This window comes from Orbicella franksi, unplaced genomic scaffold (genome assembly GCF_964199315.1).
Source record: "Orbicella franksi unplaced genomic scaffold, jaOrbFran1.1 SCAFFOLD_346, whole genome shotgun sequence".
NCBI lineage: Eukaryota > Metazoa > Cnidaria > Anthozoa > Scleractinia > Merulinidae > Orbicella > Orbicella franksi.
This window is the reverse complement of record NW_027670909.1, coordinates 513-28,000: the sequence shown is the minus strand read 5'-3', so window position 1 is coordinate 28,000 and position 27,488 is coordinate 513. Positions and strand designations below refer to the sequence as shown.

Genomic DNA, 27,488 nt, shown 5'->3' with positions numbered 1-27,488 from the left:
TCAATCCACAGGCAGCCCAAGCTCTCTCTATGAACCACACAAGCAACACAATGTGGAATCGAATTATAAGGGATTATATGGGATTTTCTACAAGATATCCATGGAGGTAGTTAAAAGTGAAAATTCTCAATAAAAATGGCTTACCTTATTCCAGACGTGTGTTGTTTGCTCCTGGTGTGGTTATTTTACCGATTGCACTTGATTTAAGCGACTTTTTTGAATTCCGATTTTCCCTTTATAAAGAGAGGACAAGGCGAAACACCTCAGTCGGAACAGCCTGCCGAACGAAGTCAAAAATCCCAGGCTAAAATGTACCCACGGCCACAAATCCACCACAGAATTCAAGGGCAAAGGTTGATCTTTCATTTCAATCCTCTAGCCACACAATCGCAGCCCTGCGAGCGACGCCAGGCGGCTCTTCGTGTCCCCAGTGAAACGATAAAGAGCTCCGTGTCGTTTGATCCGCGACCCAAAGACCGTTGAAATCGACTTGGTAACCTCGTCATGTTGGCAAACCAAGACTCGCCGGGGGTACTAGACCGCAATTTGTCAACTGAACTTCTTGTAATCCCCTCAGGTCGAATTTACAGTGCAAAATAAAAATCGTACAGAACGCTTATGCAAAATGGCTTCAAAACCAAAGAAACTTAAGATCAACGGCGAAAGCTCCGTAGAAACTGAGGAGATTCAATCATTTTTGAAGTGGAAGTCGTGGTAAGTTTTCTCGTTTATGCACCTTTGATTTGTTTGTATAAAATATTCTCGAGCTGACAAACTAAATTTGCTTCTCTTAGGGTATTGTGGAATTACGAATATTGTGAGGAAACTGTAATGGAAGCCAGCAAAATTTTGTCCAGAACATACGAAGAGGAAGAAATTGCCGTAAGCAAATTGAACTCTGTTTTGCTCAAATTGGCTCGGGAGAATTCTTAACGAATTATGGGGAGATGAAGTTAAATTGGTGAGGCGAGGACCAAGTAACTCAAAGGTGCGTAAACGTGAAAACTTACCATGACTTCCACTTCAAAAATGATCTCCTCAGTTTCTACGGAGCTTTCGCCGTTGATCTTACGTTTGACAAATTTGACAAATTGCGGTCTAGTACCCCCGCGAATCTTGGTTTGCCAACATGACGAGGTTACCAAGCCGATTTCAACGGTCGTTGGGTCGCGGATCAAACGACACGGAGCTCTTCCATAGTTTTATCGTTTCACTGGGGACACGAAGAGCCGCCTGGCGTCGCTCGCAGGGCTGCGATTGTGTGGCTAGAGGATTGAAATGAAAGATCAACCTTTACCCTTGAATTCTGTGGTGGATTTGTGGCCGTGGGTACATTTTAGCCTGGGATTTTTGACTTCGTTCGGCAGGCTGTTCCGACTGAGGTGTTTCGCCTTGTCCTCTCTTTATAAAGGGAAAATCGGAATTCAAAAAAGTCGCTTAAATCAAGTGCAATCGGTAAAATAACCACACCAGGAGCAAACAACACACGTCTGGAGTAAGGTAAGCCATTTTTATTGAGAATTTTCACTTTTAACTACCTCCATGGATATCTTGTAGAAAATCCCATATAATCCCTTATAATTCGACGCCATATTGTGTTGCTTGTGTGGTTCGTAGAGAGAGCTTGGGCTGCCTGTGTTCAATCTCGCGCTGGGAATGAATAATAAGATCTGCTCGCGCTAGTTGTAAGCTTACGCGTATATGCTTTTGCGTTTGTTTTGACTTAAGAATATAGCAAGAAAACTCTCTACTCTGGTATCGAGTTAATTTGTGAGTTTCTCAGACAATACTTAATCATAACCAAAACCTGTTTTTCATGGTTTATTGTTTCTGTTTGTTTGGCGAGTTTGCAAGAGTTTTTGAAAGGAAAGTCTGACGCGTACAACTAGCTCATTTACATAGTGCAGCAGTCCGAGTCGGTGTTTTCAATTGTCAACAAATGTTGACAAAGATTTCTTTCGTTATCTTTTATGCTGAGATGCTGCAACAAAATTCACGAACGCAAGAAGGCCACTAACATCATGTGTGTTTCTTCAACAGAGTGAAATTTTACACTGCGAAAATGAAAATAGACAAGGAGTTTTGATAACTCGATCAACAAAATCGAAATCGTTATTCGAGGTTGATTAAAGAAAGCGTTATCGTAACTTTGCTGATTATTTCTGCTTTATTCACACATTTTCAGCTTAGTTTTATGTTCTCAAACATTTATCAATCTTAAACATGTTTAAAAACTCTGGAGTTATTGTTTGAATTCGATGTAGGTTTTCACATGAAAGTGCGGCGGAAGTACAATTTGTCATGTTTACTGACTATACAAAACACGCATCGGCGGACGCTCTCATTCATCGACAAAAGACAATTTACTGGATTTTTACGCAAATAAAACTGAGCAGTATCTACGGACGTAAAGTTATTGGGCCTTGATGAAGCATCAAGCGTTGCTTACAATTCAGGCGAAACTCAAACTAGCAATTGTTTTGTTTTACTTTTCGGCCGCGATAGACTGGCAAATTCCTCGCAAACGTGTGGTAAGAGGAGCTAGGAAACTATGAAGTCCTGAAACTCTGCTATATCTAAAAATATCCAGCTAGTGTTTTGCTGTGTCATGGAAAAGCTGTTAATCTTCAACATATGTGAAATTTACGGTGGAGTAATGTACAGCTCATGTAAAAGAAGCATCGGAACACAACTTGGTCAGCGATATATACAAGCTTAAAGCGGAACATACCTAAATTCGACACTGTCTTACTTCACTCCAACTGGAGTAGCTTACGACGAAAATATTTAAGCAAAATTCCAACAGACGTAAACGCGTTGAGTTGTGGGCCAAAGACATGAAAACGCTCGGGAATTTCGGATGCCATTTCCCCCGCGCGACATCCGCAAAAATCCTCGCAGCATGTACGCGCGTGTGCGGCAGGCGATGGCGCAATTTGTTCTAAAAATAGAAAAATTGTTCCATATCATGGGGACAAGCCCAATATTAGAAATGGCGCGCGTTTACGGTCTCCGTCCCCGATTATGACTCCTGGTTGGAACTCACTACTTTATCGGTAGTTACAATCATAACAGCTCAAGTGTTCCACCTGTAAATTAATGATTGTTTTATGCTGAGTCACGCAACATACAAACCCCTCAAAATCTTCTTAACCACCCCTGTCCGTATGTATCATATAAACACTTCTGTTTCAAATATCACGAGTTGGTTTAAAGAGCCTTTGATTTTGACTCGATAAAGCTGCGTGTTTATCATATTTTCTTTTACCAGTACAATATGAGCATATGACAACTTGTACATCTCAGTCAAAAGAACGTGACCATAAACAGAATGTGTTTATTCTTACGTAAAAAATTATCATCTCGTCATTATTCAGAATTTTACAGATAACCATTACCGAATAGCATGAAAAATATTCCGCGAAATTTTAATCGCATTTGTTTTCTCTTTGGGAATATTTTAAACACAACAAAACTAAAAGACGTTAGGTTTAAGGAACTGAGAACTGCACTTTATAACATGTTATAGATCAATCCACAACAGTTCCAGCGGGTATCAGACTCTCGTGACGGGAAAAAACAGGATGTAGAAAAAACAAGACAACTCTCGCCCGTTTAGTCAGGTCTCCGTGCGCTCCTGCGAAGAGGTACCGATGGAGTGCGATGGGTACGATGGAAACATAACTTGGATGGTGACTCCCCAAACATGAGTATCGTGGGAAAAATTGTTAAGCGCTTGAGAACCTAGACAAAACTAACAACAAACCTACAGGGATGACAAGGGTATGTGAGGGCTGCGGGAATCCCGAACCATCGAGTTTGCATTCGAGTTCGAGTTCGAGTTAGACTTCGAGTTGCACTTGGAGTTGAAGATCGAGTTAGACATCTGATAAAAAAAATATATAAAAATGCAAATAACAGATATAAATAACAAAATAAAAAAAAATGGAGGAGGAGGAAATTATATGCTAATTGCATGGTCATATAACCATGAGCCAACGATCTCTGTTAAGAAAGTCAAGTGGCGTGACGCGTCATGCGTGACTCTAACGTTGTCCACGTGGTCATCTTGTGTTAAGTAAATGACACATTTTCTGGATAACAGACCGGCATAACGTGGTATGATCTCAGGTCCTGTCATCAGCCTGCTTGCTGGTCATCGTGGAATTGGCAATGGAAAGATAGGTTTAAGTTACTTTATGAAGACTTACAGTTGAAAGATTTATTTTAGAAAATTAACGCTGAAACATGCCCCTGTTTTCAGCGAGGAAACAATCATAGAGATAACTTCATCGCCAGAGAAAAATGATCGTCAGAAAGATGCACGTGGTGATACAATGTAAGTCTTCTTTTCACCATGGATCAAAACGGTATTTCAGAAGAGACTGAAGGAAGAATTGCCGTTTTGGGATTTTATTTTTCTGTACTTGGCTTTATTGCTTATGCGCCTGTCCAAGAGGCACAGCACAGACCTGCCATCTTGACGGGTAGGCAAAGCGGTCAGAAATTACAGTGAGCAACCGGAACGATGATCCTGCTGGTATACGTTAAAACAATAGTGATCTAATCGGCTGAACATATAAAATGGAGAATATAAAAGCACAAACCGACACAACGTAGGATGATTTTTTGAAGGTATACGATATTTCGGCTGGCCAAACCAACCTTCTTCAGATACAATGAGAATTTAACATTGTGTTATGTGGCAGATTTTCGTAGTACCGGAAACACGTAAAACTAATTGACAGTATAAATTAAAGATACGCATATAGTAAAACAAATAATAAAATAGCATAATAAAAGAGAACAATAAAGTCAAATTAAGTCAAATTAAGACAAATTAAGTCAAAGTAAAATTATGTTAAAAGCAAGTAAGAACATAAGGAACTACTAAAAACTACAAGCCTATATGCAATCAAAGGCGGTAATTGCCTAGTCATTAAACTAGTTAAAAGATAAGAAAATCTATTTGAAGGCTAAATTTAAGAAAAATGAATTTTAACTGCAGTCTTGAAAGTGTCCAGTGTCTTTATGTTGCGAATTGTTGAAAGTAACGCATTCCAAAGATAAGGTCCAGCTGACTAGAATGTACTATCGCCAACATCAAATAACATTGTGGCTGTTATTTGACGTTGTTAATATTTGACGTCTTTGTTATTTCTTTAACTCTGATGAATCTGACTCGGAGCTCAATACATCGGTATTTGCAGACAAGAGAGTTAAAAGATCTGCCTCGAAGTAAACTTGTACCGATTTGATTGCTTTTGTGTTGGCACTTTCTTCAATACATTAAAAAAAATACAAGTTACATGTTTTTATTGCGATGATGATGATGATGATGATCATGATGATGATGTTGAGGACTATGACGATGACGATGAAGATTAATAACAGTAGCTGGACTTCGTGCAGTACAGTTCAGGGAGTACTCTGGCGCGAGTAAATGACTAATTAATATTATCTAACAGATTCCGGAATTGAAAACGTCTTTTGAGCGTAAACGTCTGTAACGACATTACAAAGGACGCCATTAAAGCGCGCGTAATTGACGAGCGAGTCACCTGGGTATCAAATTAGGAAAAGTTCAAAGTGGATACCAGTAATTGAACACCAACGTCATCGCTCGCCGATTACGTGATATTTGGCTCGCGGATCCCCAATCACAATTGAGGATTTTTAACAGATGCGATAAATAATGAAGAAGAAATGACCAAAAATAAATAAATAATAAAGAAGAAGTGACCAAAAGAAAAAAAAACAAACAATTGACTGCTCCCGGGCTACAAAGCCGGAAAGGCTAATTTGGTTGATTTGGTTCCTTTTGTTTGGTCTTTGCCTATCTTCGCCTTTATCTTTTGTCAAATTTATTTCCACTCGAAGTCTAACTCGATCTTCAACTCGAAAACCGACTCGAAGTCCAACTCCAAGTCTAACTCCAAGTCTAACTCGAACTCGAGTCCAAACTCGCAGGATTATTTCTCCCGAGGGCTGTAAATTCGCGATGACCTTGACTTCGTACTGATCCCTGGGGACTGTTGGATGATCACGAGACTAACACAAGACAAACTTAACATAGTAATGAGCTAATTTACTTTCTAAACGATTATTCATCTTCCCTTATCTACGGTAAGGAGTAAAACAACTTCGACTCGAACTTCCATATAAATGTCATCAAACGACGCAGTTAATTTTGAGAGGAAGGCCTGAACAACAAGACGATTTGGTCTCGTTACGGAGTTTTCACCATCTCGTTGATAGGAGTGTTGACAGAACGTCCATGACTATAGCACAATCTTTCTTTCATTTTCACCGATAAAATTCTGGTCGCTGGTCATTTCCTCGGTTCATTTTGTACTCAAACGTCGGGATACCACAAGCAAGACGATATTTTAAAAACAAAGTGCTCTTGACGAGTTTTGTTTGCCGAAATAAACGTTTCTATTGGTTCCAAAGTGGACAATTTCTGGTTGAACGCTTTGATGACGATAGTCGTTGGAAAGGCAGGTTGATCTTGTTTCACAGCAAATATCACAATTGTCAACCTGAGGAGTTGGAACCACTACACGGAATCTCAGTGTTAGGACGACTAAAATGATAGTATTAGCTTTCCTTGTTTACCAGGTTGGAGCAGTGTTAGCAGGTAAGATGTGATATTTTGTCTCGTTAATTATGAAATACAGTTTACAACCTTTTCTAAAAACATTGTGGTATACGTTTTGTCAAGTACGTTGCGAGTAGTCTTCCTTTTTTTCTTGGAAGATCAAGCGAGACTCTGCTAGTCACGAATCAATTTAAGCAAGTCTCCTTGATCGGCTTTCGTGCTTCACATCCTAGCTAGACTGCAAACATTTTGCTTTTAGTTTCGCATCGAGCCGTGACTTCCTTACTCGCTGTCCGTAGATCGCCCGTAGTTCGAGGCGTTCGCTATACACAGATTTGTTCAGTCGCAGCTCACGACCCGATTGCAGATTTGTTTTCGCAGCCTTTATCTCCTTTTTATTTCAAATGCGCTCCTGTGACGTTTCTGCAAACATGGATGCAAACAAACTAGGATCTTCCATAGTGAAGCACAATTTTCTTAAACTAAACAAATTTAACACATCGAAACAAAATCACAGGTATCCTAAGCTCCTTGGAAGCGGTGAACAAACAGCGTAAATAAAAGAGTTTGCATGGGAATGTAACGATCGTATGTAATAGTTCGAAATATGGAAAAGAAATCGAATAAAAATGACTTACTTCGACTCTTCTGTGTGTTACATTTGTCTCCATGCCGTTTTGGGGCCATTTCAACGCGATTTCAGCGGGTTTCAGCTTCATCAGTAAATGTATATATATATAATGTTCACGGCCCCCAAGGAGCTTGGGATACCTGTGACAAAATGTGAGAGGGATTTAGAAGTATCGCCGAGGAAGCTAATGACAGGCCATTTCCAAGTTACCTTTTGCCATTGTATCAAAACGAGTCCTCGTACAAAAGTTTTTACGTGAAGATGAGTTTGATTTGCATGGTAGTGAACGCGCAGGTAAAACATATTTTCAGATGAATGGTTTAACACGAAGACTTGTTTTGACTGAGGCAAAAGAAGGAAATGGCCTGTCGATAACATGCCATGTAAACTGCGTGCTGCATACGGGCTCTAACTGCTGCCTAAAGAAAACAACATTATAAGAAATTAAATAGAAACCCAGTCGCTTTCATCTGCATGGCAACTAGGCAATGAAACGGGACCACTAACTACTGATATGGGACAAGTAATACCACGTAGAATCTCCTGTCAGTCATTACAGAAACTGAGCCAGGTATTGTCTTCATTCACAGGACAGAAACTCGATCTTCACCCGTATCTTGACACGCTTCAGTTCCGTAATGGTCCTTCGTTTGTCCATGCCAATCAAAGGTTTGGTTGGGAGCAGTTCTGCGTATTATATTCTGAACCAGAAAATGTTTCAACTATTCGATTTGGCTGGGATTCATTGGGATTGAGAAGCTACTTGTTTGAAAACCCAGGAAATCAAAAGAAGCAACGGTCACCACCAGGAGGTATGCGCAGTGCAGTTCCCTTGGGCGGCCTTGGTAAGTCATTTCTTGAAACTGATAGAACACTCGATGAGGCTGTCTTAAACATGACTACATGCTTACTGACAACTGTGGAAGAATGTGTACGTACATGAGAAGGAATTACTGTATGTTCAGAGGCAATGAAATAGTTGACTTTTGCTGAATTAACATGTTTTTTAACATGCTTATTTCATTTCCCTGTCTTCAGGAACGGGATCGTTTGAGCTCCGTGGAGATGGCTCTATCCACGAGTGGACGATCGAGAACCAGACTCCTGCAGGCTCGGCCAAACTCAATCAAGCGACTCTGGATCTAGCTGTGTTTGGTGTCCGTGTGCACACTGGTGCCTCAAACACAGCACTACTAATGCGCACCCACCCTCCCAAGGGATATCCAGGTAATTATCTTAATTACGTAAAGACGGATACGTCACAAGTTTTTGTGGGAGTTATCCTTAGAGTTCATCAACATTTTTTCTCCGCCGAGTAACTTGTCAGAGGTTCAGTATGGGAATTTAGCTGATAGGCTATTGAGAAATGGTCAACATTTAAACTGACAATTGAGAAATGGCGCGTTTGGGTTCACTGATAGCTGACATCACATGATAACTGAGAAATGGGCTGAAAATTTGAACTGATAAGTGAGATACCAGCACCCCATGCAGTCCCTCTTGTTATCTTTGACAGCTATCTTTTCGTCTATTCAAGAAACAGAAATAAAAATTTGAAAACCTCAGCGAGGGGAAGCAACCCAACATGTACAAAATTATCACTTGAGATCGGAACTCTTGCCATGAGTCCTTACTTGAAATAGTACTTGAAGCTGAATTATACTCTGTCATGACAAGAATGCCACGTTAGCCCCGTTAAAAGAAAGAAGATGAACAACGATCGTGTTGATCGTTATATTTTTGAGCTGGCTCAGTTAGTGACGTTGCACAGAGCAGTCAGAGTACTGTTGCTACTACTATTTTGATTTTTCTATTTGACAGGTGTTGCGTCCTTGGGTTATTCTGGCTCATACCCAGTCTCCAAGCTTACCATACGAGATAAACGATTTGGTGACGTCAAACTGGACCTTTTTGCATTTTCAGCCTTGAAACCACGTGATTCCAAAACGTCAGCCACGCCTGCCATTGCTTTTACGTTACGCATCAAAAACCCAACAAAGAAGTCTATCAAGGTGTCATTCATGTTAAACCTACCGCTAGGCATTCAGACTGACACAAAAAGGCATGGAAAGCCAACCAAAAGCTTCAAAGTGAGCAACTCTGACCCTACTTCATGCTCTAAAACGTGTGTAGATGATTTGGAATGCCTGTCATGGCAAGTGGATGTAAAAAACAAAACATGTTTGTTGTTCGATCAAGTGCCTCCTCATGCGTGGCAGCAAGGAACCATTTCTGGTCAGAAAAACGCGTGGACAGCTTGTGACTCGGTGCTGACGCTTAACAGACCTGGAAAGTACCCTCAGAGTGGAAACACTTCCATTGCAACTGACAAGGAAGACAACCCTTCATTCATGGTCAGTAACAGTTTTAGACAAATATGGAAGCAATTTAGTCAACATGGGTACCTGACATCAACAGAAAAATCGTTTGGAGCGGGTTTTCATGGCGCTGCATCTGTTAACATTACTGTGAGGCCTGGTAAAGAAAACACACTGACTATGGTGTTGGGCTGGTTTTATCCCAATAGAGATTTCACAGGTACGCTATTGATTTTAATCAAAACTATAACAAAATTCTCGAACGTGATTGGCTATCAGCAGCCCGATTTGAGCATTAATTGGACAGTGCACGCGTCATGTTTGTAATTGGACAGTACGCGTCATTTTGCGGACGCTGTTGCGGTGCACTTTGTTGGGTAAACTGCTGTGTTTTTAAGCATTCATAACGACGTTTAATCGTTCAGCGCTCAATCGATGGTTTGTTCGTTTCTCGAATTTTGTCATAGTTTTGATTAATTGGTAACAGCACATCGTGTCGTCCAATTCAGTCTGTAATCATACTCGTGATTAACAAATCGAACTCCCGCTTCGCGGTTGTCCGATTTTGTCAATCACTTGTATGATTACAGACCCAATTGGACTCCACTCAGTCCTATTACCATTATTAATGAATTGCTGATAGTTGTATATATATCACAGGTATTATTGTTATTAGTATTATCTACTGTTTCTTTGCAGTGGAAAATGTGGGTAATTACTACAGTAACATCTTCAAATCCAGCCAGGAAGCCGCATTACACATGTCACGTGACTTAACTTCAATTGTACAAGTTATTTCGTCCTGGCATTCGTCTATGATTCTTAACAACTCCACAGACTCGGTCCAGACCCTCCCCAAGTGGCTGCAGGATGTCTTAGTAAATGGTTTGAGTTTCTGGCGTACTGGGCTCTACCTCCGTGATGGAAGATGGCGTCAATTCGAGGCTCTAGACTGTATCGACATGGATTCAGTTCATAACGACTTTCAGCGGGAGATCCCGTATGTTCTGTTTTATCCTGACTTGGTTAAGAATGTGATGCGAGCCTGGGCAAAGTATCAGAGTAAAGACGGCCATATTGTGGAAACATTAGCTGCCGGTTGTTACTCACGCACTAGAAAAATTGACAGGTGAGTCCTACCCTGCCGCAAAATACCCTCACCTGTACAGCTTTCTGATAATACTCATTGAAAACGCTCTTTTTCTAAAGTAAGAAAAAGTATATTGTTAAAATTGTAGCACAGAACAATAAAAATTTTCTCTGTAGTGAGTGCTACTTCTTTGACATTTAGCCACGAAAAAGAGCTGAAAGTTCTTTCCCGTAAAAATAAGAACGCTCGAAAATAATAACGACTGTTTTCTTCATAGTGGGCCAGCAATTCAACGATTAATGGGAGACGTCACGACTGTGTTTGTCGTAGAAACGTATCACATTTACTTGTGGACCAATGACAGTGAGTTCTTGAGAGACATGTGGCCACATGTGGTAAAGGCAGTCGATTGGATGATTTTCAATGGAACACAAGGCACTGGTTTACCTTACAAACTACAATGCACATACGATCAGCTTGATCTCAACTTGTATGATCACAACATCTTCAACAGTTTCCTGTATGTATTGGCTTTGCGTGCCGCACAGGAGTTATGTAACATTATGGATGACCACAGTTTATGGAAGGAAGTTACAATTGCGATGGAGTTTGCGAGATACACTATCTCGGAAGAACTCTGGAGCGAGGAAGACGGTTACTATCATGCTTGGTGGGATAAACAGAAAGGTTCAGCCTCGTGGCTCATGAGTGATTCACTATACGCCCAGGTCTGGGCTTATACTTTGGGGTTAGGACACTTGGACGAACCAAACAGGTAAGAATTAACGCCGATTTTGGCTCATCAGTGATTCTGTACGAAATACAGCCTGACTAGGCTAAAAATATTGTAGTTTATAGATACATTCTAGAAGGTCTAGGTTGGGAGTTTTTGTTATAACATTCAACTAAAATATCGGCTGCTTGGGGTTTGATAATGGGAGAATAAGTATTGTTCAGTCAAAGTAGCTACAGACCGATATGTTGCAGGTGTCTTTACTGGTTCCTGATACGTTTGCAAACCCAAAAGAAAGCTGATAAAAATTTCATGAAAAGCCCCGTGTACGGTTAGTGACCACGGTATCTCATGCGTGGTCTGAAGTGTTTCGCTCCCTGAGAATCGGTGCACTTTCAGAAAAAAAACTTAGGTCTGTCCTGCTGTACCCAGTACGACATCATGAAGCCACATTCAATGCGGTACTGATATGCTCTATTATTATATGGCTGTGTCTCACAAAGACTGGGAACTACCGAATTCACGAATTTGCTTGGCTGAAATCGATATTGACCGCGGTCTAGATTTTCCCATCTAGACCGGCATCTGGCTAGACCGGTTTCATTTTGCGTTGAAAAAGTAGCAAACTAAAATACAAAAATGTTCACCATTTTCTTTTATTTTCTTCTCAATCATTTATGGAAGTGCCAAAAAGCCTGATGACAAAAAAAAGTAAAGAGGGCGAGCAAATTTCGGCAGGTTTAAGTTAAGCTCATCGCCGTTCGCAAGCAAACTGTCAGCAAAGCAGTTACATTAAACGATTAAAGTTTTCTTCTTTGCCATATGATAAACATCTTATTAACCGAACAAAGTCGGTCTGTATGGGAGAATCTTGACCTCGGTCGTGTGTACAGACCTCACTGCGTTCGGTCTGTACTCACGACATCGGTCAAGATTTTCCCATACAGACCTCCAGCTCGGTTAATAAGAGCTAATTACAGACCACTTTCCTATTCAGAAAATTCTTAACACTTTTAATTGTCAGCATTGGTTTTGCTCTTTGTCATTTTTGTCCATCTGGTTAGGCTAAGATCTCATTTAATGAAGGAACTTGAAATCAACGACACCCCATATGGGCTACGAGTGATGGCTACTGACCCCCCTACTAACAAGAGCGTGGGATCATGTCCAAAGGATATCTCCACTGCACAGTTAAACAACAGGGTGGCGTTACACGAATCAATATGGATTGGAAGCAGTCCTGATTGGACAACACTTCAGATACATTTAGGTAAGATAAGATCTTGTTTCTGACAAAAATCACGAAAAGTTACTTAACTGATCACCGTGTCATCTGCTTCATGGCTAAAATTGCTGCTCTTCCCGTTCAGGGAGCCCGCATTGTCTGATTCATGGGCAAGTTGGCCCGTGCCTCTAATAACAATGATAATGTTTCTCTTTGGGTATTTCATGTTGGTGATTGTATCGCAAACTGCAATGAGGAGAAGACTGAGTAGGCTGTGTGCATTAGGAGTTCTCCTTCATGTATATTCATCATGGATATTATTGTTAACAAATACACACTACCAAATTGCAACACGTCACAGCTTTCGGTTGTTGTTTCGCAAACCTCATGGAAGTCAAAGAGTCTATAATTTATGCAATTCTATTCTTAGATAATAAATTTTCAATTTCAGGCTTTGATGCCCAAGATGCCTTACAACAAGCAAAGAAAGCTATTAATCACGTGCGCTCTGGACTTAACGACCAATGGAATTTTCACGGTCTCTACTCTGGGACTGGGTACGGCCTTGATGGTCTCCCATGGTGCACTTCGCACTACACCTTTCATATGGTGTTATGGCACATTCCTTTTGCTCTTTCGGGCCAGTCCTTCTCGGCACCAAATGCCACACTTTCATTTGATCCCAAACTTCCTTGTCCATACAAAGTGCCGTTTTACACACCTTTCGCCACAGGTACTTTACAATGTACCTTTCTTCACATACCCCACAGAAAGGACCAAGAAACAAAAAAGTTTGAAATTTTGTCGACCTCAGGTGACATATCCTTACAAGTACTTGAGGTCAGCGGCTTTCAGTATCCTAGTGCAATCACCATCAAACAAGGCAAAGAAGTCACTTGGTGTTCGAATTAACTGTTATTAGCAAAAAATACGAAATCATTTTCAGTCTTTAAAGCACTTGTGAATCTTTCAGTAGAATAAGAATATGTCTTTTTTAAAGAAATCAATGACGAACAAAAGTTCGACGTCAGTTGTGACATTTTGATGTCGTGGGCCATGGTGTTTGTTGGACGCTGTTGTAAATCTCCAAGATTTTGTCTTTAGTCTTCTCAACAAAAAGTTTCTGTTTTTTTCTACTGTTTTCCTAAGAGAAACAGGAAGATCACGCTTGCAATGTCTAATCATAGATTGATCGAACTGGTATAGTTTACGGTGATTCGTTGGTCCACATCACACGTGAACAGCAGCACAACGGTTCTCTACAGGGACGTGATACTAGTTAAAATGTTCGCTCGCATGCTTTGGGGTTTACCGTGTTTAAATAGATTTTAAGGGTGTTTCATCAGCAAGGAAATGTAATAAAAGACAAACAGAAATATACAAATATAGAAAACCTCCTGGTAAATTATTATCGACAATAACTGGTTACAAATTCCACTCTCGTGATCTCGGGTTTTCCCTTGTCTTATTCAGAATTTAAGGGTTTTCCTCAAAATAAATAGGAGTACAATCGTCAAAAATACGTCCCGACAGCTCAATTTTAAAGGAAAAGAAAGGTTTGATTTTAAAAAGATTCTGTAACAGTTCAGAGTGAATTAAAAATTTTCTAGGCGACAACTCCATCTTTTGCTACTTCAAAAGGTTCTGGCACTTCTATGACTCCACTCTGAGTGATCTCCACTTTCTGCACTGGCCTGTCTGCACTGCCCGTTTGAACATTTTCGATCTTCTTTACTACATCCTGTGAGAAAAGGACGTGGGTTGTTAAGCATAAACAACTGTTCATTTTTCTGGTAATAATAGCAAGGCGTTAGTCTCATTTCTCGATATACTTCGCTATTTCACTCCCGAAAATTTTTTCTAAAAAACCAATCAGACTCGGGTTACGTCCCACAGCCAGGAAATCTTTATACGGCCCACAATACAAGGAAACTAATGTAATAATGTCGAACTCTGTTTTGGGGGGAGGACTGAAAACAGTTACATGATATAATGACAATTCCCTGTTAACTTGATATAATGCACCACAATGAGTGGATCGAAAAGCATGCGAAGAACGGAGGGATAGTGCTCCACAGAATGAAATCAAGGCCAATAAGAAAAAACAATTCTTCCTTGCGTTAATATGGGTCTTCCTTGAAAAGGACTACAATAATTGATCCCCTCCCAATGACAGCACGCTATCATGCCTCTCAAAATAAAACATTAACTCTTGAATTAAAAGCCGCAAAAACTTTATCAAATTAGCTGGACAGTGACTTCCTTTCAACCAATTTCATTCGTGCTGGGCTCTCGAAAGAAAACCAGTCTTCTTTTGTGTAGTTTAGTTTATTTTACAGCCCAAAATGGCTCTATTTAAATAATACAATAAATAAATTACGATATTTAGAGAGAAACATTCATCAGCCTTTGCTGGTGTTCATGCGGGTCCTGTATCCAGGTGGAATTGGAATTTGGAAGTGTTAGTTTTTTTATTTTAAATTTTAATAAGTGAAATCGAAAATATTCACCATTCCTTCCAAGACCTTTCCAAAGCAAGTATGGCTATCATCTAACCAAGGCGTTTTTATAGTAGTGATATAAAACTGTGATCCGTTTGTATTTTTGCCTGCGTTCGCCATGCACAGCCAGCCAGGGCCGTAATGCTTCAGAACGAAGTTTTCATCTTCAAAGTTGTCCCCGTATATACTATACCCTGGCGAAAAAAATAAACAACGTCTTAGGTAATTGCCTGACGGTAATTAACCTACAATATATATCGTGAGATGATTTTTGTCCGTGACACAGGCAAACTCGAAAAAAGAATTCCGGGTTCTCCCCAGCTCCAGCTAGGACCTTCTGGTAACCAGTCCAGATGTTCAACCACTGAGCTACAGAGACTTATGGGAGGTAAGGCCATTAAACTTGGTTCATGTGGCAAACATCCTGCATTCTGCTGATATAAATCGTTTAACAAAACTGCATGATTATTGTTGTCAATGCACGGCACTAAGCTTCGAGCTACAGGTAATCAGATAATAAATCACCCATAGCTTCCTGCCTGGTTAACGTCATGTAAGGACTGACCCACACCAACAACAAACTAATAAACGGCTGAAGCAGATACCTACCACCAGTGCCATCGCCCTTGGTGAAATCCCCCCCTGCAAAAGATACATTATGAGGTGGTGAACTTTAAAGAAGACGAATGGCAAACAGTGCACGAGGACCAAAACCAGCCCTTAGACGCCGCCTCTTGTCTCCCTCTGTTGATACAATAGCGCATCTCTCAAATCAAATAGTAACCATTGACGTATCTACGCAACATACGCCATCGCTGTTAAGAACGCCGCCTTTCTTTTCCTTTCTTATTAAATATATATATATATATATTTTTTGTAGAGTGATGACCGTTTTCTTCACTGATTATGTAAATAAATGGAGGCAATAGGAGCATGGTGTCACCAATTTACTGTTTGGCATGCCCATTTTTATCGGATAACATGTACGGGCTTTTATTTGGGCGTGAAGACTGCGATCAGTGCTGTAAGATATGCAAATTCGATGAGCCCTAGTGCATTGTTGAGTTACTAACATAAACAACAATGCGCGAGGAAGTCGTTGACTATTTCTCTCCCACCAAGGAAATCACGCTCACTCAAACTCATGACGTTGGTTGTGTGCATTTTAACTCGATAAAGCACGTGCGCCGGTCATAGAAGTCACCAAATTATTCGCGCAACACCTAGAACTTTTTATTACAGAAAACCTTTAACACTCCATAGTTTTTCATTGTTTTAAAGGAATTCTCTATTTTTGTTCTCTTGCCGGATCAGAATACTGAATAATAATAAATATATTCGATCATTCCACCTCAACAGAAGAGGGGACGCCGACCTACCTCCCGGGGGCGCTCTACAAAGTTTTATACGGGGAGGCTCCGCCTAGAGGTCCAACCCCTTACGCTTTTGTATACCATTTTGTCAGAACAGGTACCCCTTTCTTATACCTTTCATTGAAAAAGGTACGCCTTTCACATACCTTCTTAAGAACACTGCACCCCCTTTCTAAACCCTTGAAATGAAGTGCTTAATAAATTAAATGATAAGGCTGCAAGGAGTGCCTGTTCGAAATATTTTAATTAATATCCCTTTTAAATACCTAAATGACAGATTTCTTTACCCTTTCATACACCTCAACTTGTGAAATCCCCCACCTTTCATATACCAGAAGCCTGAAAAAGGTACCCCTTTCGGGCGAAGCCTCCCCATATAGGCCGTTATAGGGAGTACCCCCAACCCCCCCCCCCCCCTCCTCCCGGGACGCCGACTTAATAACCGTAACAAGTTTATTTTAAATTATATATTAACTCAACTGGTACGAATAGAAATAGCACTGGGAAACTGAGAACAAAAAGTAACAGTAAACTTTAGTGTGTGATATATAACTTCAAAAACAATTGTTTCCTAATGCATGAATGATAAATTGCTTCGGTTTGCGCATCTGAAAGGCGGGAAAACGGGTTGAGTTGAGAGGGGTAGAGGTGCTTTGCTCGGTAGCATTCTCTTTACTTGTAAGACACACATGTTACGCATGTGGAGTGGATTTACTGAGCTAGCTTTAATTTAGTTAGCCTACTGACTTTCAACAAACCTTGAATCATAAAGTTTTTAATTACTCGGTGAAAAGTGCTGCCTTTGTAACCGTAGCCATACTGAAAGATAAGTTAACGAGAAAGTTAATTTTTAACTGTGATTATAAACCTCTGGAATGTAAACTGTGCCAGGGAAAATTGTTCATCTATGGCTAGTTAAATGGCATGAAAAATGCGTGGTATATGTTTGTGAGTTCAAAATTAACAAGACGCTGTCGATAACTGGATTTACATAGCTCTGTCCGTTTTGATGGCCACAAGTTGTTTGCAGAACATATTACAATTTTTTTGTTCAAGGTAAGTCTCCCGTAGTCACAAATAATAAAAGTTTTTCTGCAGGAGAGGATATCTACTCTTGGTTTCTGAAATTAAAACAAACTCCAATTGGTTTGCATGGGAGTAACTAATTTCCAAGCTTAACTTTTTGCTCACGACAACTAGCATTTGTGTTCGCCGATGCAAACTCTTTGATTTAACCAGTTGCCATCAATCTATTCATGCTATTTATGAGCCAGTGGAAAACAAAGGATAGGCTAGTATATAATGTATAATGGGAAAAATTTCAAACTTAGGATTTTTCTGTAAACAGATTTCTAGCAAACTAACCTCATTTCCTGCGAGTGATACAAAGTTGGTGACGGTTTTGGGAGCTGTGTTGCCAAACAAACCCAACACAATCTTACCGATCGGCTGTCCACCAACAGAAACATCGAAAAACACTTTACGAGTTACAGTCGCGTCCGTATCCGCATTCACCAAGAGAAAATCCAAAAGCACCCAAAGTAATAAAGCTCGCAAAATCATGGTTAAAAAGCTAACTACTAACTAAAGCGTTCTTTCACTCTGAGAAGGAAACTATATGGAGTCAGAGATGAAAGTGAAAGGTATTAATTCTTAATGCCTCGTGTGACAGAGCCTGTTGATTATGTCAAGGTTTTATTGTTTACAATGGGCGACTTTTCAGGTAAAGTACAACCAGTATTAACAACAGATCTTTTGTTGACAACAGGGACAGCAGGTAGTTTTTATCTCGAGCTAGGAGACTTCCCTTCAACCTGACAGCGGTGAAAGCTTCATCCTTTCAATAAACATCTCAACGACATCTCAACAAAGGGGACAAGCTCAGACCGCGATCTCTCTGGTTAGCGCCAAGAAATCGAGGCCTCTGGGGAAAATAGGAAGGTGAGACAATTAGTCACAGCGGTTACTCTCTCTACGCATGTTCAGAAACCGTTATTGATCTTGAACGCATGGGCACAGTCCAACCAGAACAAGGATCATTTCTGGTTTTGTTGTTTGACTCCTCCTGGATTTCCTCCAGAACGTCACGCGTTAGGTAACTGCTGGCCAAAAGCGCGCAGGCTCTAGGGTGATATTGGAAAGGGGAGTAATGTCGCTCATGCGTGTAATCATTTCATAAAGCCCTGCAAATTCAAAACGCAGGAAAACGTGAAATGACAATTGTGGCATGAAAAACCATGGGGTGAACCTCGGTGTGTCTACTGTTAATCAAAATTGGAGCCTGTACGTTATTGTTTAGACCTTCCTACTACAAGATTCTGATCTAAATCAATAATCGCAGACCACTCTAATTTTAAGCTCTCTAATATTTAGCGTTCTTGCGTCCTCAAAATGTTCAAAAATGTTCAAATGTTGTTGTTTATAGTGGTCAATGCGCTTAGCTACGCCTAAATATTCACAGGCACGCCACTTTAGATGAAGGAAACAAATATATCAAATATATCAACTAAATTGTCATGTCGTACAAACTCTTGCTGAGAGAATATCTGGGAAAGTTTACATCTTTCGCTTCGAAATAACCTGGGCAGATGTATGCAGTGTAGTTTAAAGTACGAGCGGCCGTCAACTCTAATAAAAGCTTTTTGAACAATACCATGTGATGAATTTTTATGGTTGCTCAGCGAAGTTTTCAATTCTTCCGATTCTTGGCAATTTTTTTGCCTTCAGACAAAAGAGTTTGTTCTCCTGAAACCCCAACGGAATACGTTGTTGTCAACTCCCTGCCGATAAAGAGTAAAGTGGAAAAGATCATTCAGAGAGTAACTTGTACAGGATGTTCTTTTATTTATTACTTCAGACACAGAGCATTGGAATACAAAGGAATACGGCAAAGTAAAACCAGGGTTTCAATACCAAGGTCTTTTATCTTAAAACTTGTATGACATCCAACTTTTTCGTTAAGCAGTCAGCTAGGTATAGGATAAAACTCTGCAGTTTTTAAGGAAAGTTATAACAGAGGAGCACTAAACATAAACGCCGGTCTTAGGAACTTCATACGACCAGTGAACACCTTGCACGAGACCAGAATCAGTGATAACTACCAATTGTTTAGGGCGGTCATTTTTGTCAGTCTCTAGTCCTTCAATGTCGTTGACGATTTTCTGTAAAGAAAGAACGAGGGATAATAATTATCGATCATAATAGATCTCAACGTACGTCCAGCACAACCGTAATGACATGGAGAAGAACACAAGGTGAAAAGGGTCAAGTGTGCGACCGATTTCTTTATATAGCACTCCAAGACACTGCTGCTACTAAAACGGAAGTTTTGCGTTCTTATCGAGAGATTCTCATCGTTTCCACAGCTTCTTCGAAGCTCCTGGAAAATTATCGGCGCCACTTTTCCTACACAAGCTAACCCAAGCACTTACAACTAGAACGACTATACGTGTTGCCAGACCAGCAACACCAACACCTACTGATAGCTTCATCTGACGCAAGCCAAAACGACTGTAACCCTGGCTCACTGATAGCCTGTATTTGCAAAACGAGCCTCGAGGCTCGATAGCTGTGTTTTTGACGTTTATATACCAAGTAATATTAATAAATTGATACAAGGTAAACTAAAACGCTTAAACTTACCATTCCTTCCAAAATCTTTCCAAAACAGGTGTGCTTGCCATCCAGCCATGAAGTCTTGGTAGTTGTAATGTAAAACTGTGAGCCGTTCGTGTCCTTTCCAGCGTTTGCCATGCACACCCAGCCTGGCCCATAATGCTTCAGGATAAAATTCTCGTCATCAAAGTACTTGCCATAGATACTCTTGGCTGAAATGACAACATAGCACAAATCGTTATTTTACGTCACATTTAGTCTCCAAAGTTCTGATCCTGTGTGCCGACGCGAAGTGCTGTCTGCTCCCGAGGGGCTCTGTTCCAGTATTTCCCCATAATTATTTTCACACCAAGGGCGCTAGCTCTCAAACCAGCTTATTTTAAGGTGTTTTTAAGTTTTCAGTATAGAAAGCCCATCGACAAATTTTCTCCCCAATGTCTGTATAGCCTGTTTTTATAGCTATTAATTGCTCCTATAATCTGGAAAAAAAGTTCATATGAACTGACAAACGGAGACACATCAGTAGTTTTGACTACGATTAAAATGACGTTTTCTTTGACGACTTAATTAAGCGGGTCTTTGCAGGGGCGGATTTAGGGGGGGGGGAGTTGAATTGGGTGGCTAGCCACCCCCATTTTGGAGAAGCAAAACATAAAAAAATTGAAAAAGGTTGTGAATATTATTGCAGAAATAAAGGCAAACTCTCTGGACAGGTACGTCATTGTAATTTCTACTTTGTAGCATTGCTAGTATTTCTAGTGAAATGGTTTTCAATTACGTTCCAGTTTTCAAATTGCAACAATTGGGAACATGCTCCATTGATTCAGCAACCCCGAGGAAGCAGCCACCCGCCTTTGAAAAATTTTGGATCCGCCCATGCTTTGATTAGTGCTCATAGTATTTGGTAAACTGATGGTTCACGATTTGACAGCAAAATACCAGAACATGCATTTGAAAGTCTTTACCTCAATTTCTACAATGTCTCTATTGATTAGTGAACCCGTTTCATTATTTCTCTGGCAAAAAGACAACATTGTTGAGCAATATCCTGGAATCTCTTTTGTAAGTATCCCGTATTCCGTTACTTTTACCAAATATCCAGTGTCCTGATGACCCCTAATGAGGCCTCATAAAGCAGACTGACTGCGATATTTCCAGAAAGGTATACATATGACTGACCATGACTAGTCTCCTCCGCAGCCGTTTTTTGGGATGTCACGCAACGCTCCCCCCTCCCCCCCCCCCCCAAAGAAACGGCTGCTCACATATTCCTTTCACGAAATTAACCATTTACCGCTTCCGTTCCATTTTCAAGAACGTTTTCGCTTCAAATTCGCCCTTTGAAACTTATCCAATCAGAGAATGTTTTTATCTTTGTATCCCGTCGTGGGAGATGCCGCAAATGAACATACAGATTTCCGGCTTTTGTTTAGGGACGCCGAAAAATACCGGCGACGCTTGAACTAGCTTTCTATGTAGCTGAAGACTCTTCAAAGTTCAAGCTAATTATTAGAAGCTTTCAACTCAAAAAATTATTGTCGAGAAGGAAGATTTCTATTTTAACTTAATAAAGGAACCGGGAAATCAAGTAGCTTCGCTCGATTTGTTGACAGCGAGTTCTGAATGCCGCTCTTTCCTCCTGATTTCAATCTGTAGGAAGCGTTTAGTCCCTGATTGACGCTTACAATTTGACATTTCCAGAAAATATATATTCTCTCATTAGCTGAACATAGCGATGAGCGCATGAAGCACTTGTACTTAGGGCTTTCATTTGCATTTTCCTTTCGTCCGTCATGATCGTAGCCTACGAACAACGTCTATTTTTGGCGAAGTGCGGCGTGAAACAAAAGCCGGAGATCCCTCGCGTGTTCGCGCAGCAGCCCTTTTCGCGCGAAAGCTTACGTCATTTACACTTTGCTATTATGTGATTGGTCTGTTCAACAGAGCGCAAACAAACCACAAACACAAAAGGAAAAGAATGTGGTTCGGACGTGAGCAGTCGTTTCTTTGGGGGAGCGTTGCCTGACATCCCAAAAAACAGCTGCGAAGGAGACTAACACATGACGAGATCTATAGAATCTGATTTATTGCGGTGGTTAACACAAGTATTTATTATATACAAACTTTGATCATTGTTGTTTCTACTTACATCCAGATCCATCACCATTTGCACTGAAGTCTCCTCCTATTACAACCAGAACAAAAGTAAAGGCAGTGCATCAGTAAAGGCCAAAACTAGGATCTATGAAATAATTTCGTCATTAACATTAAATAATAGACATTCATTTTGTTGCCAAAAGGCTTACCTGGGTTACCGTAGCAACCGTAGTATTCCAAAACAGAGATGTGCGTTAATACTAATCTGTAAAAAATTTCCGTGGGAGGTAGATTAGTCAGGTCTCTCAACCAACATTCAAACAAAGAAGGTGGTCCAAGGAAGGTCGTTTTGCTCCGTCGCGCAGTGAAGGGCCTTAGTTGCGTATTTTAATATCAGGTAAGCCAAGTAAGTCATTCGACCATTTCGAGTTTGATATCGTTGAATTTTGTCGTTACTCTGCAAGAGTAACGAACCGATGCGTGAAAAGTCATTGCGTGCATGACAACAAGATATGGAGAAAACCCCCGAAGCTATTCGAACTTTTGATAGGTAATTAAGGTACATTTGTATATATACATATGTGATTTACCATTTTTCAGATCTTAAACTATAAAACCTGTATCGTATATACATTTTAGGGCGCTTCGTCAAATCCAGTGACCTGTAGGGTTACTTGTATTTCTATCTTCCTCATTCGATAAATTGTCGATTAGACGACCGAAAATGCTGCAATCTGATTGGCTGAGCAATCGTCCACTAAACAACACTATAAACGATGTGTGTTCGGCAATGGCTGGAGATCGTCTACAAAATGTGTCGTATTCTCGTTTATACGATGGAAGAAGATTCAGAAGTATTATACTGAATATTCAATTCCCGAGAAAAATAGAAGGACATTCACCGGTAAGCGACTTTTTTTAAAAAGAAAAAACCTCAAAATTGTTGAATGAACTGATGAGTGCACAGTTCTGAGCAGTAAGTTTCAAACAGAAAATTCATTCCGCGCACGATTTCGCTAAAAGTTTGATGTAAATGTTGTAGAGAAAAAATTGGAAATCATTATATGAAAGAGGTTTCGTTGTGTTCTTCTACATGTAAAGCAATTAGATTATTGGCTCTCAATTTCCCTAAGCTGGTAGTTGATTCGACGTTCGCTTCGTATCATTTCATGAAATCTCGAGTTAATTAAATATAATTGTTAATAAAATGTATAATTTAAATTGGATACAGATTGGCTGGCTCTCTGCATACGCATCACAACTCAATGTAAAAAGGTTCTGTTTACCCAGGCTTTTTTATAGTGACGTTTGGCTGGTTCTTGAAGAACGTTGTTATCATGACAATATCAGAACTCAGAAAACTGAAAACAATAATTGAACCAGAAAGGAAAAGAGAGCGTGCGAGCTAGAGCAGTGAGAAAGGAGGACAAAACGGGTTGGGCCTTTCTCTCTTCTCTTCTTCCACCGCGCCCTTGAATGCGTCCCTCTCCCCTCCCCCCCCCCCCCCGCCCCCCACCTCCCCACCAACACCAATCTCTATTTTCAGCGAATACTGAAGAGGACAAACCTTGTATCATGAAATCCTTGATCACACGATGGAAAATAGCGCCTTTGTAACCATAACCAAGCTAAAGGGGGAAAGAAAAAGAATACTCAGCTTATCTAAAATCCGGGGGGGTACTCCCAGAAAAATTATGTTGGGGTGTGCGGCCCCCTTCCTAAAACCATAACCCTATTTCTGGCCAAAATTTGCGATTTTCACTACCCTATTTATGACTTGACCAAAAATGTGATACCCTACTTATGACCGGTGCGGCTGGCGCAGTTGCCCTTTATGAATGGCTTTTGTTGTTGGCCTTATCGATAATGATGAAAAAGAAGCTTCTTCTAAAAAAAAAAAAAACATACCCAGTTTAAGACTTGAGTGCAAAAACCATACCCTACGGCTGAAAAACCATACCCTTTGGGACCGCCCATACCTAATGACCCATACAAGTGAGTACCCCCACCCCCTCCCCCGCCGTGTCTGAAATGAACAGCAAGCGTGCGGCGGGTAAGTAGGTTATGTGACGCACGGCTTTCTCCCAGGCCTTTTCGGTGCAGGTGACCTACGGTGCGAACCACATGACCCGAACCGACTGACCTCGGAGAAATATTGAGGCCTAGGAACTAGGCAAGGGTCGTGTTACGCTGTGTGCATTCTGTGACACTGCTTCGTTATGTGACTCTTATGTGAAACTGGACACTCCACATACTGAGTGTATCTGGCTAGCACATGTAACGCTCGGATGACAAAGACTACTGGCACTTCGGTTTATAGTCCATAAGTCCTCTGGATGGCCTAAATTTCACTACGGTTAGCCTAAGTTAGCCTAAAGAGCTTGTAGTTAGCCTCTTAGGGAGCTTGAGGTTATTAGCCTATATATTGAGTTTCGGTATTTGTAAAGGCTTTGGTATTTGCAAAGACTTTGGTATTCGTATTTAAAAAATTCGGTGGGAATGATTCTCGCAACGATCGGGTTTCGACTCCTCTGAGGGTTAGAACTGTAAATATCTACTCATCATGAGTGTAAATCAAAGAAGTCTCGGACAAGAAAAACCTCTAGTGGGACGTCGCTGCTATAAAAAGAGTGCACTATGTCACAATCACCGACACGAAGAGCGCGGGAGTGTTCTTGGGAGAGCGTGGATAACGACCAATAACTAGTCAACTGACTGCTAACACAGCCCGCTCTTTAGAACGAGCACCACGTGTAACTCCGGTCAAAACAATATGAAAACGAGTTTCTTCTCGCAAGTCATTAAGAGTGTACTTTAAATAGTGAGAGCGATAACAAATGTATTATGAAAGAGGAACGGGTCTGGGGTGATAAGAGTAGTCAACAAAAGATGTAACAAAATACATATGCATGAAAATAAATTCAGTATGTGTAACAGTTTTACAATACGTACCTCATGTGAAGCCAGAGCCTTAAAGTTCTTGACGGTTTTAGGGACCGTGTTCCCAAACAGCCCTATGACAATTCTTCCTTTGGGTTCCTTGCCGATACTGATGTCGAGATATGCCTTGCTGGTTACCATAGTATCGGAATCTGCGCTAACACGTACGACAAGCGCGTTAATGGCACACACAGCTAAAACGAAGAGAATCATCTTGACCAGGACGCTGTAACCCTGACGCTTGTAGTTTGAAGACAAGGGCAGAAATGACTTACAAAGAGTCTTCAATGTTCCTTGAGAACTTAATGTCTCAAATTCGCTGCCACGTACACACGTTGCGTCATGAATGACCCTCTGTACAGCTGTCTGTGAATGAGATCAATGTGAGATTGTCCTGTTTTATGTTTGGTTGCAGTCACGGTAGCCGGTGGTGCGACCAGAACTAACAGAGGCGTAATAGGCAAAAGCATATTAAATACAGTACATGTATATGACGAGCAAATCTCTTTGCCTTATTGCAAAAATTTCACTTAATCTGCTTCTTTGGAAAAAGCGTGACATCCCTTTGCACGCAAAGATCAGTCACGAAAGGCTTCATGAAGTGTCCCAGGTGTGAATCGAACATTTGATTGGCGGAAACGGTGTCCGAAGGTGTGTCAGATGTGTACTTCCTAACTTTTGAAAAAGCGCAAATTTTCAGTTAGTGTCCAGGATTTTTGCTATTTCTGAACTACTTTATGGAGATTTTGGCTTAACAGCTATGCGTAGACTACAGAATGGGAGAGCTCTTTGCCAGATTTCACGCTTCAATTCTTCCCTTGCCGTCTTTTCTCATCCCGTACCAAGTAAATGTTGACAGACCTAGACACTAAAAGACGGGCTGATCGTGGTCTACTAGTAGCTGCTTCTAATGCTTCAACTACTTCTGCGGATTTTTTTCGATGCCGTCGGCCGTCGTTTCCCCTCAAGTAACCAACGACATCGAAAAAACCCGTAGCCACAAACCCGAAAACATAGGCACGCAAGGCGTGCAAGAGTTATTTTTTTGTGAACTATAAGTCTCGGAGATAGGAGCATTCATGGAACTGTTTACAGTACTGATTTGGTTGATTTGACAAGTGTTTTTGGTTGCGATGCAAGAAAGAAACTGGGAGTTTATGATGTACATACGATGTTACATCGGTAATGGTAAGATAACTAAATAGTAAGGCCCTGTTCGCACTAAGACGAAAATTTGAGTTTAGCGTTTGCAAAAAAACTGAAAATTTTGTAATCACCAATTTTTTGTTTTCGTAATCCTGTTCGCACATGAAGATGCGAAATTTTTTTTTTAAGTGACGGATGTCAGTTACTAATTTGATCAATTTACCATCAAGATGTCGTGACATGTCTTAAAGGGGAAGGTTTCATACTTGGCGTTTTTTCTCTTTGTTCCCTTTTTCGTGTTTTCTGTGCTTCCAGTAGCTGCAGCAGTCGTCTGATCTTCAGTGGATGTTACGGATGTGAATGCTGTGTTCAGCGGATGTGGATGCATTGTGAATCCTCTCTAGTTGGCTGCGATGGAAACTGTAAGAAGTACTGCTGTTGCGTAGCGATTTGGGAATCGTAATAACTTTGATTACCCTGATCTTGATCTTGGTAGCATTGCGAGCCATAATAATTGAAGTACCATGGATCGATGTTGCTTCTGTGCGGATGCATCTAGCTCAATTAAAATGGCGGGAAGTCATACGGTCACGTTCGCTTCGTAATCCATATGTTGCGAAATTTGATGACCCAATGACGGATGGATGTCAAGGAACAAAGGATTTTCTCGCCTGACAAAATTTTTACAGCCTCCAAAGCTAGTCGACGGAATCTTTGAAGTTTCGTTGCGCTTGCAAAAATTTTGGTGGGTTCAAAAAATCGTTCGCACTAGAAATGGCTGCGTGTTGACAGATTTTTTGGCAAATCAAACAAAATTTCGCGTAGTGCGAACAGGCCCTAAGCCATAAAATGTTTGACTGAACAAATTACAGTAATCTGGCACGTCTCCAGATTAATGTAGATGCCATCTTATTTTCTAACAGGCAATTTTATTCGTTCTTTGATACAACCCACACTGTGATTGGTCTGACACGCGCACATGCATAACTCCCTCACTAACCGATCACGTAGCCCTTCCCCCGGGGGGGGGGGACTCCCTTATATGGGCTATATAGGTCTGTGCGGCCCCGAAGGGTATGGTTTTTCAACCGTTTTGGTCATAAATAGGGTATCGATTTTAGCTGATTTTGGCCATTTTGGTCATAAATAGGGCACGGTTTTTGCACTCTAGCCTTGATATGGGTATGCTTTAAGGTGGTATGGTACCCTCAATATGGA

At 40.7% G+C, this 27,488-nt stretch overlaps 3 protein-coding genes across 4 annotated transcripts; 1 reads left to right on the top strand and 2 right to left on the bottom strand.

Annotated features, from left to right (window-relative positions):
* The first annotated feature begins 5,328 nt into the window (after window positions 1-5,328).
* LOC145476052 (uncharacterized) lies at window positions 5,329-13,510 on the top strand. Of its 2 annotated transcripts, XM_081455320.1 has the most exons (8): window positions 5,329-6,640; window positions 7,823-8,077; window positions 8,271-8,459; window positions 9,054-9,770; window positions 10,250-10,679; window positions 10,918-11,415; window positions 12,438-12,643; window positions 13,050-13,510. In XM_081455320.1, the coding sequence occupies exons 1-8, from the start codon at window positions 6,592-6,594 to the stop codon at window positions 13,508-13,510; spliced, it is 2,805 nt and encodes a 934-aa protein (XP_081311446.1). In that variant the 5' UTR covers window positions 5,329-6,591. The 2 variants fall into 2 exon arrangements, with proteins under 2 accessions (XP_081311446.1, XP_081311445.1); XM_081455319.1 differs by lacking the exon at window positions 5,329-6,640 and having other exon boundaries at window positions 6,666-8,077.
* Window positions 13,511-14,201: 691 nt separating this feature from the next.
* Window positions 14,202-19,138, bottom strand: LOC145476055 (peptidyl-prolyl cis-trans isomerase 6-like). Its single transcript, XM_081455322.1, has 5 exons — window positions 17,838-19,138; window positions 17,231-17,291; window positions 15,709-15,741; window positions 15,109-15,293; window positions 14,202-14,339 (listed from the first exon to the last, which is right to left on the bottom strand). The coding sequence occupies exons 1-5, from the start codon at window positions 18,033-18,035 to the stop codon at window positions 14,205-14,207; spliced, it is 612 nt and encodes a 203-aa protein (XP_081311448.1). The 5' UTR covers window positions 18,036-19,138; the 3' UTR covers window positions 14,202-14,204.
* Window positions 19,139-19,283: 145 nt separating this feature from the next.
* LOC145476054 (peptidyl-prolyl cis-trans isomerase B-like) lies at window positions 19,284-25,600 on the bottom strand. Its single transcript, XM_081455321.1, has 5 exons — window positions 25,137-25,600; window positions 23,752-23,812; window positions 22,237-22,272; window positions 20,115-20,299; window positions 19,284-19,633 (listed from the first exon to the last, which is right to left on the bottom strand). Exons 1-5 carry the CDS (start codon window positions 25,335-25,337, stop codon window positions 19,496-19,498), a joined length of 621 nt encoding a protein of 206 aa, XP_081311447.1. The 5' UTR covers window positions 25,338-25,600; the 3' UTR covers window positions 19,284-19,495.
* Between the last annotated feature and the right edge of the window lie 1,888 nt (window positions 25,601-27,488).